We start from the raw sequence: 10,858 nt of genomic DNA, 5'->3' as shown, positions 1-10,858 counted from the left end.
ACCAGGCAGTGGGGAAACCGTAATTGTAAGTAAAAGCAAAAGAAGTGAGTTGAACTAATGAGTGTTAGATGATCTCATAGCGGCATGCAGAGCCGTGTGATAATGTGACTTGTAATGAAAGGTCCATCCATGAATACTGTGATACATGTCATTATATGTATGGCACTCCTCACACTGGTGTTACCCATAGCTGCTTGGTGGGAGTTGAAGGGCACTTCCCTGGGGGACATTTCTAGGATATCCTGGCGCATTATAAAATGCTAAAATTCTTCCCTTTTTATATATTTATCTTTCTGTTATTAAAGAAACATGTACAACAAATAGAATATTTCAAGTAACACCAGAGTCTTCATGGTGCCATTAAAGCCAGAGAGGAGAATTTATCAAAACTGGAGCAGACAAAATCTAGCAACCAATCAGCTTCTATCTTTAATTTTCAAATCTTAACTGAACAAACTGAAGAGAGATGCTGATTGGTTGCCATGCACAACTGCTCCAGATTTTGATAAATTCCCCTCAGTGTCAGCGTTCTAATTAGAGACTTCCCAAGGCTAGTAATCCCGACAGCAGTGTGTCTTAGTGGAAGAGCAAAGGGAATTCGGGGTGGGGACGGGGAGGAGCGCTGGGCGGGGCGCATTTCTATATGTCTTCGTCCGAGCAGTGGGCGGTCTCGGGGGGTGGGGACAGAGGAGGAACGCTGGGCGGGGCGTCCTCTCATGTGTCCGCAGCTGGCTGGGCGGTCTCTGGAGGTGGAGCGCAGGGCGGGGCGCCGTTTCATGTGTCCGCAGCTGGCTGCTTTTCATCCCAGCAGTGGGCAGTCTCTGGCCGCCCAGCCGTGCACTATGGCGGCCGCTGTTGAAGTGAACGGGAGTACCAGCTGCAGCGGCAGCAGCGATACGTCCAGCACTGGGGAGGAGGAGAGGATGAGGCGCCTCTTTCAGACGTGCGACGGAGACGGGGACGGCTATATAAGCAGGTACGGGGAGCCGGGTCTTCTCTGCAGGGATGAGCAGCGACAGGACTGAACTTTCCAAGTTCCTGCCAAATAGTTTTCTGCATGGTGGGGGGCCACTTACTATCTCGGTGCGAGGGGCCAGGCTTCACCACCAGCGCTCGCACCCTCCGGCTATGGAGCTTGCCTGCTTGTCGTTGGGTATTTTGGGCCCCGGGGTTGCAGAGGGTGCTGCAGCTGAAAACTGATCATCACACTATGGGGGTGATCGCTTCTCGGATCAGTTATTGTATTGGATCTGCTGAGCACAGGCTTGGAGAGGAAGAGACCTGTGACCGAGCCACTTACCTCCATGTGCTGGGGTGGAGAAGGTAGGTAGATACCAGGTATCGGATGGTTGGGATAATGAGGACGATCTGAGTGATTGACAGCTGTCGGTAGGTGCTTCGTGTGGTGGTGATCTTCTAGAGATCTGGATTTTAAATGAATGGCAAGGTTTTGTTCATTCATTGTTGACATCCCCTCCTGAAAATGCTCATTGCCTGGCTTAGTGCTGATCCAATGGCTCTATAAGAGTCCATTGTCACCATTGCTCTGTGGTAATGCATGTTACATGCTGCCCAACACACCTCTGGAATGCATGTGTGATGCAGCACAATGCAGGGCATCATGTGCGTTGTTCTGCGATAAAATAAATGCAGCTTGTTCAGTTTGAGATCATTCATTTTAATGGGCTTACGCAATATGCCTTACTACCGGACAATACATTTCTTGCAGCCTGCAGTGTTGTAGTGTAAATGGTACAAGTCTGCAGATTAGGACTTGTGACTGCTTTCTGGCAGAATGTACACAGCTGCACAAGTACCCCTTGGTATTGGGGCCTGATTTATACCGGATGTGGGTTGAGGGGCCCCCTCTTTGTCACATAGACCTGGACACTGCTCTTTTCTAGGGAAGGCGAGAAGTGGGAGACTTTCTCCATGATGTCCTTGTGTGCTGCTGGTTTGTAATAACCAATAGGTGACTCCCTGCCTGACCTGGAAGTAAAGGGGGTGCTAACTGTCTGACCTAGTTGTTTAGGGGAATGCATGGTGGGTCGTGACCCAAAAGTGGGTCGCGACCCCATGTTCAGTGGGTCGCCACATGCCTTCCACTTTTCTAGGCGAGAGGTTCCTCGGCCTTCTCCTAGTGCAGCACTGTCAGTTCTCGCGCCAAGCAGCCATTTAAAATATGCTGCTCGGTGCCAAGTGTCAGCTTGAGTTAGGGTGGGCTAGGGGTATGGCTGCGAGGGAGCTCCATCCATACAAGCATTGCTTACAGCTACCTCGCATGTCCTGTAGAGTTGCTTGGACCAGAGTGACGTCACATTCTGGTTCCCGGCACCTCTACAGGGCGCACAAGGGAGTTGTACAAGCAATTCATATCGATGGAGCTCCGTCACAGCTCAGCAACCCACACTGGACCCCTAATGCCGTGCGCTCCATTGCAGTGCGACTTGGGTCGCGACTTAATGACCAAGGACCAATGTGGGTCCTGAGGTTACACACGTTGAGAACCACTGCATTAGAGGATTGAGGTCTGTCATCTGCATTTATCTGGTTATTTTTGAATGCATTTGTACTCATTGGCGAGCCAGAAGCGCTTCTCGTTGGCGAACGCGGCCAGAAGCGCTCCTCGTTTAGAGTGCAGGGGTGCCCTGCCGAGTATGGATAGTAAACTGGCACCAGGGGCGGGGAAAGAGCGTTTAGCCAAAGGAAAATATAGCAACAGGGGGAGGGGTTCAGATTGGAGGGGGAAATCTATTTTCCCAAATTAACCTTGGAATGTGGAATTACCCTTTAATCTGGAATTCAGGAACCAGTCTGTCCAATCCAGGTGCCAGCAGGATATTCTTGGTGGTATTAAAGGAGAAGTATTAGGAGAGCAAAATGTACTCTTCCCAATACTTGGAGCCAGTGTTGGACATTGCATCTGTCACATGCCGGCTCTATAGATCAAGAACTAAGCGATCACAAACCACTGATCGCTCAGCTCACAGTCTTCCCCTTGCAGAGAGAGATGACTGTCAATCACTTCCCCCCCCCCCCCAAAGGGATTCCCCCTCACCCCTCTGCTTCTCCAGCACATTGGAGGGACAGACAGGGGATGGGGCGGGCACAGCTGGCTCTGGATCTAGAGAGCAATAGCCAGCTGTCAGGCAGCCAATATTGTCGGCATACTTCCTGGCTGCAGCACAGCTCTGCACTGTCAGCAGATAGTAAATGTCTTTCTGTGACCCAAAAGAGAACTAAAGTCAAAAAGGTTTGGCTTTAGTTCTCAAAGTCAAAAGGATTTTAATCTATTGTAAATGCTGATTGAATCACTTACAATGGATGCTGCTCCTTGATGTTTAAAAATGTTAGTGTCCTGCAGAATCAGCCGGTCTCCTGAGTACTGGTCCTGATATCCAATTTAGGGTGACTCCATTCCCTTGCAGTGTCCTATGGAGCCACCCTTGTGTGTGCTAGTAAGCTGTGTGTGTCTTCACAGACACTGCCCTCCTCCTGCTCCTTCCTTCTCCAAGCTCGTAGATGGACAGCTGTGACAGAGATTGCTCTGTACTTTGGACGGGAAGTTCAGGGAAGCTGAGAGAGTTGGAGCTGTTTGGAAACATGATGATTGTGAGCAATAATTATGGTAAAATATGTGACACAAATGTAAAGCAATGCTTTCCTGGGGATATATATTTGTTTGATTTGCATTCATTATTGAAAAAAGTGTGAGAGTTTAATACTACTTTAAGGAGCAAGCTCCATTGACAACACCTAGAGAAGACCTCAAGCGTTAAGCTGACACTGCTTGGAATTTGACTAGTAATTAGCCCCGTCGGTGCCCCCAATCGACAAAAGCAGATTCCCCAGTTGAGTTTTGTCGAAGGAGCCATTCTGAAAATCCTCAGCCGAGCAGTGACGGCAGCTAATCAGTTACAGTCACTGTTCAGATATTCTGATGGCATTGCTCCCGCCATTATTGGAATACAATAACCCAGCGAGGGGATTCCCCATCTGCGCTGGTTATCATTACTGACTCATTTGATTCTTGTCATCGCAGTATTGCAGAGCAACAGCTGGCACTAGAATCTTATGCATCCAACGTTTTGTGGTGTGTTTAGATGTCTGCATCTCCCCATCCACCCCCCTACATCACTAATGTGTCCCTACAGCAGATTCGAGTGGCTCTGATGGCTCTGCAGCACAGCAAAGATTAGAACGATGGAGGGGATGGTCTTCATGTTATGACGGATAGTAAAAATACACAACAAATAAACCAAAGTAAATATATGAAGCAGAGTGTGATCATAGTAATACAATACGGCATACACCCCCAAATGACTCGCAAAGTGCAGCCACTGAAAGTGGAAAAGGAAAGTTTCAATGGTGAAGCCTACAATCATCCACCGACTATTCTCTACACTCCATATAAATCCACAGGAATCATCCACCATACAAGTGTGGTGCACCTCCCTGCCCCCCCAGTCAGGGTTAAAGGGTATCAAGTAGGGATGTTCAGATACCAGTTCAGATACCAATGCCGATACTTGGCATTTTCATGAACTACCAGGGTTGCAGCGGTTGCAGCTGGGACCTGGCTCTGGCGCTCCACCACTGTCCTGAAATCATTAGTCTGTATTGTTTTAGAAAAACTGTCACATGACAATAAACAAAAATGTATCAGTACTTGTATCTGTGAGTACTTGTCTGAGTATCAGTACTTGTATCTGTGAGGTCTTGGACGAGTATCAGTACTTGTATCTGTGAGGACTTGGACGAGTATCAGTACTTGTATCTGTGAGGTCTTGGAAGAGTATCGGTACTTGTACTTGAAGAAATGGTATGTGTGCATCCCAAATATATATTTATAAAAATAAATAAATCGTACATTATAACAGAGATGTACAAATCCCAGGAGCTCCGTGTGCTCCTTACACATGACAGCTGCCTCCTAACTTTTGAATTTTTCCCTAGTCTAGTCTTGGAGCTCAAAAGTATCTGTACTTGTATCAAATATGGTACTTGGTATCTGAACATCCCTAGTATCAAGGGTCAAACATTAAATATTATTATACAGTATTTATATAGCGCCAACAGTTTGCGCAGCGCTTTACAATGTAAGGAAGACATTACAATCACAATCACAATACATTTCAAGACAAGATGGTAAGGAGGGCCCTGCCCCTGAGGGCTTACAATCTAAAGGGAGGGGCAAGTAATACATGAGGAGGGAGCTGTGAGGGAATGAATTGTTTTAGAACGTGAAAAATAAATCTATTTCTCATGAATTACCCAAGTTCTGTCTCCCTCCATAACCATATCCATCAAGAAGTTTGTAAACTTGCTTATTGAAGATGTCCATGGGATGTACTTCCTTGTGTCACACATCTCTCAGAGCCTGACTTCTGAACTACAACTCCGCATCTGAACAGTGTAACTTTATCATTGCTTGCTGGACGCAAAGCATGATGGGAGATATAGTCTTGAGAAATGTAGACTTTATCACATCAAGCAGCAGGAAAGAGATGGAAAGCACACTGGGAATGCAGGAAAGTGGTGAAAGTGATGGGCAGACAGAAGGCAGCACTCACTACATAAAAGGGATTTATTTCAAGGTAAGCTTTTATGGCATTATGAAAACCAACTCTAGTAAGTATTCTTATTATAATGCTGATCTTATAACAGGATAGTATGTGCTGGGACTTTACAACTCCATGACCTTACAATGAACAAGGTCCAATGTGCTTTATTTTCTCCTGGGGAACATTGCAGCATCTCCAAAATGATAATCAAATTCCAGCCACTGCATATCATTTGTATCAGGTGAAAAGAAATCTAGAAAAATGGCTAAAGATGGTGAATGGAGGAATGCCAGCTGCCTCTAGTGTATTCTGCCAGCACCCGCAGTGATCCGAATACCCATACAGTTACTGCTGCTAAGGGCCCATTCACACCACATCCAGATCATCTCCAGACCAGATTGTTTCCGGACCCAAAATGCATCCTGATGTATCCCTATGCTATTTCTGGCCTTTGTTCACATCAGCGCAGTCTGTACCAGACCAGAAAAATACTGCCTGTCTCATTTTGTCTGGTGTGGAATGCACTGGCACTGTGGGCAGGTTCACACTATTTTCCAGACCAGATCTGGACCAGAAAATGGTGTGAACCTGCCCTGATTCTACAGACATTGTTCAACTGACAATTTTCCACCCGACACCTTCATCAAAAGTTGATTGAAAAATCATTTTTTTAGAAGCTAGGTGGCTCCTTAGGGCCACCCACCCATCAAATTGTGGCCAATTCTGCAGGAAACTGCCAAGACTGAATCCATGTATGAGCAGCTTACGTGTACACGCTGACTGATCCAGGGCAGAGGTATGCGAATTACACCATTGTGTCATACCTGCACAATGTATCTTCCAGGCAGCCAGCTTTCTGGGCAGGAATGCTTGTACTATTTCCAGTGACCTCTACATTTTGTATTCATTCTCCCTTCAAAAGAGGCTTTTAAAGGTGCAAAGTGATCACAATGTATAAATACATAAGCGGTCCATATAGTGGTCTGCAAAGTTGTTTTTCACTTTAACCATTTGCTGTCCGGAGCAATTTCTTACATTTGCACATACATGATAAAATCTGAATTTTTGGCTAGAAAACGGCTCTGAAAGCAGAGGCCCTGTAGAATGAAAAGATGCTGGTTGCAATTTTTTATGTCGCATGGTATTTGCGCAAATGTTTATCAAACATGTATTTTTATGATAAAATACACTAAAGTAAAATGTAGTGCACAGAAACATAATATAATACCTAATTTATTTGTAAAATATAAAAGACGGGGTCACGCCGGGTAAATAGATGCCAAAGATGTCACGCCTTAAAATTGCATGCGTCACTGAAACCGCAAAAAAACTACAATAACCAAAATTTCCCATAGGGGACATTTTAAAAGCTTTTACCGCTCATCAGTTTAGTGTAAACAGTGATTGATGGGCCTAGAATTTAATGCTCTCACTCCGACGTTCACGGCAATATGTAACATGTGGCGCAATTTTCGTTTTTGCACATGGGCGCATGTTTGTGTTTTATGTACACGCCAAGTGGGGGGATTCGAAATTTTTTACAATTTTTTTTTGTCTTCTTTTACACAACTTTATTGCTATCGCATAGGGGGATAACAAGCCCCCTATGTAATGGCAAATATAATTTGACAGGTCCTCTTTATGGAGACATCCGAGGTCTTTCAGACCCCTAATGTCACCTAGGGCCCTCAAAGATGCTGCTTCACCAGCTTCTTCTGGCTCTAGGACAGCGGTTCTCAACCTGTGGGTCGCGACCCCATCAGGGGTCGAATGATGATTTGCCAGGGGTCGTCTGGGAGTCTCCCGCTATTGGATAGCGGCTCCCGGCCGCCCGGGAGAGGAACTCTTGCTCCCGGAAAGGTTTAGTCTGATCGAGCAGAGTAAACCTTTCCCTGCGATCGTGTTTTTTTTTTTTTTTTCCCCCTGACATCGGGGGCAGCTGTAAGTCAGAAAACAAACAAAACACCATAGGAATGCATAGCTAGATTCCTATTGGCTATTTCACTTTGCAATAGCAAACTAGCTATTGCACTCACCCTCTGCTGCTGCCGCCAATCAGCAGAGGGGGACCTGAAGTTCTCCATCAGGTCCTCTCTTTGTGATTGACAGCAGCAGAGGGCGGGTGCAATAGCCAGTTTGCTATTGGCTATTGCAAAGTGAAATAGCCAATAGGAATCTAGCTATGCATTCCTATGTGGTTTTTTTTTTCTTCTTTTTTTATTATTCTGACGGCGTACGCCTGTGGGTCGCTGTGTGTCCTGTACAGCAGCAGATCACTTGTATTTAAACAGCAATTGTCTGCTGTTCAAAACAGTATCAAAAACACAGCCGTTTGTGGTATAACCACTTCCAGCGGTTGACGTGTATTTACGTGAACCCGCAGGAAGTGGTTAAGCTCATTGCAAAAGATGTCCATGGGATGTACTTCCTTGTGTCACACATCTCTCAGAGCCTGACTTCTGAACTACAACTCCGCATCTGAACAGTGTAACTTTATCATTGCTTGCTGGACGCAAAGCATGTTCACTTCTTCTGGATCACCTCTGGGTTTAGGGTTCTGCATCTACAGGGTTTCATTTTATTTATTCATTTGTCTTTTTTCAATATTACCTTTTTAAATTGACATAATGGCAACACAATATGTCATCATAGTGTAGGTATAGGCAAACTTCAGCCCTCCAGGTCTGGTGAAACTAAAATTCCCATTTAGATTTGCAAGACTCTCTGACAGCCACAGGCATGACTTCCAGAGGCAGATGCATGATGGAATTTGTAGTTCTACCACAGCTCGAGGGCTGAAGTTTGCCTATTCTTGGCATAGGGAATAAAGCTGGAAACTATTATTGATGACTTTGTATTGTATAAATGCTAGTTGCCTGGTCGTCATGCTGATTTCAGATTATTATGACCACCTGACGTTTGTAGGCAAATTAGCTATAATTTTGCGCTGAAGTTGCTAGAGGGCCAGACCATTATAAATAGGGAAGCAGGTTGTTTACCACGACAGTAGAAGTGATTTTTTTCTGAAGATATAGGTAAACAACGCGATTTATCAGCCTTTGAACGTGGGATGATTGTTGGCGCTCGGAGCCATGGAGCGAGTATCAGCAAAACAGCAGAATTTGTTAAATGTTCAAGAGCAGCTGTTAAAGACTGGACTGTCAGCCAAAAATCGGGGTCTGAACGTGCGAATTGTGGCCGTCAGCGACCAATCAATGTTAGGGCAGAGCGGAGAGTGGCAAGACTGGTACAAGACAACAGAAGGGCAACAGTGCATCAAATTACTGCAGATCTTAATCAGGGATCCTCTCAAATGATCTCTGAACGCACTGTTCGCCGTACACTGCATCATATGGGATATGGAAGCCGAAGGCCTGTTCCAACACCTTTACTGTCTGCAGTAAACAAGATAAAACGTCTCCAATTTGCACAGGAACACAAGGGTTGGACAGTCGAGCATTGGAAAAAAGTCATGTGGTCCAATGAGTAAACAAACAAACAAAAAGTCACCAGCACTCGAAGCTTGAAAGCAGAAATGTCCCTTTATTGGACAAAAAGGGTCATGAAGAAGCCGACGTTTCTGGGCCGCACAGGGTCCCTTCTTCAAGGCAGAAAGTATGACCTCATACTGCTTTCAAGCTTCGAGTGCTGGTGACTTTTTGTTTGTTTACTCTGTGTTTGCACGGTGCCATCCGTGAATTGAGTCACTTCAAGCACCATCATCCTTTAATTGGCCGGGACTGCTGTGGGGTGTGCGGAGGGCTCTCTCCTATTTTTGCATGTGGTCCAATGAATCACGTTTCCAGTTGCATCATGCAGATGGCAGAGTGAGAATTTGGTGGGTACAGCATGAAAGCATGCACCCCACATGCATGAGTACAACCCTTCAAGCTGGTGGGGGCAGTGTTATGGTTTGGGACATGTTTTCCTGGCATGATTTGGGACCTTTTAATTTGTGTGGAACAATGTCTGAATAGCACAACATACCAAAGAATCGTTGCTGATCAAGTTCATCCTATCATGTTGCTGGCGTATCCCAATGGAGATGGTTTCTTCCCACAAGACAATGCGCCATACCACGGTGCTCGTATTGTGCAGGAGTGGTTTCAAGAACATGAGGGAGACTTTACCTTGCTTAGGTGGCCCCCACAATCACCAGATCTCAATCCAATTGAGCATTTGTGGGACGAAGTTGAAAGAGCCATCAGGCAGCTGTTCCACAACCATCAAATCTCACAGAACTGGACAGTGCTATTCATCAGGCATGGTGTCAGATTCCTCGCATCATCTTTCAACATCTCGTGGAGTCAATGAAAGAAGAATCGCCGCAGTATTGAAGGCAAAAGGTGGCCCAACGAAGTACTGATGGGGTGGTCATAATAATCTGGCCACTCAGTGTATATGCAGATAAGGACTTTGACTTCTGAGTCACCGAGCTGGGCAAAGGTGGGTACTGGCAGAAGGTCAAGAAGCCCTTCTCTTCAGAAGGTGCCCAGCACTCGCAGCCCCCATGTTTTCTCTTTTGATAGGGTGATTGCTCTTTTTGGGTTGATAGATATCTGAATTAGAAGTGAACTCTAGAACCACTGTTCTCTGTATATGGAGTGTATATGGGTACATACTGTATATATTTGCTTTTCCAGTACAAATATTTGTTGCTGTGTACTACCGTAGGCTTTGTTTCCATATGAAATGGAAAGAGCTCCACGTAGAGTTTGTTGTGCTGTTGCTTTTTTATTTTTTAGTTTAGGGCTTGTTCACACCAAATGCAGACCAAATGCATGAGTTTCTGCACACTCAGTGCAGTGTGTTATAACGCGTTTTTTGCTGCGTTCCGTGCCGTTTTGGTAAAAAAAAACACATTTATTTTTGTGTTTTTGTTTTTTTTTGTTTGTTTGTTTTATTTTTAATATGGGCTTTCAGGGCATTCACATGCATTCCAGAGCAGGTAAAATAGGGCTTGCTGCAGTTTTTTTACATGCTCTGGAACTGAACGCTGCGGTGTGAACTAGAGCCCAAAATACCATTGGAATACATTGGACGCATTTTTGATCTGGTCTGTAACTGCTCTGCTCCTGGAACGCGCTTGGTGTGGACAAGGCCTTAAGTGAAGCCTACAATGAAATTTTAGGATTAGCATCAATATTTTTTTTTTATAATTTTTTTTTGGATCTTGAGTCTTAGCACACCAATTCAGTCCTCTGAAGAGTTGTGAAGATATTATTCTTGGCGCTCATCAAGCTGACCGTGAAGTCTTTTTTTTTTTTGTTTTGTTCCTTCTCTGTTTTCAGTTT

The 10,858-nt window shown here is 45.2% G+C and overlaps 1 protein-coding gene across 1 annotated transcript in view; it reads left to right on the top strand.

Annotated features, from left to right (window-relative positions):
- Nucleotides 1-765: 765 nt before the first annotated feature.
- The window catches only part of MCC (mutated in colorectal cancers), a 249,605-nt gene continuing 239,512 nt past the window's right edge, over nucleotides 766-10,858 (top strand). The window contains exon 1 of the mRNA XM_018562500.1: nucleotides 766-976. Coding sequence (XP_018418002.1) covers nucleotides 777-976 — 200 coding nt within the window. The 5' untranslated portion in view covers nucleotides 766-776. The remainder of the gene's footprint in view (nucleotides 977-10,858) is intronic.

The sequence above is a fragment of the Nanorana parkeri genome, unplaced genomic scaffold (genome assembly GCF_000935625.1).
Source record: "Nanorana parkeri isolate BGI_ZX_2015 unplaced genomic scaffold, ASM93562v1 scaffold580, whole genome shotgun sequence".
NCBI lineage: Eukaryota > Metazoa > Chordata > Amphibia > Anura > Dicroglossidae > Nanorana > Nanorana parkeri.
This window is presented reverse-complemented; position numbering and strand designations above follow the sequence as displayed.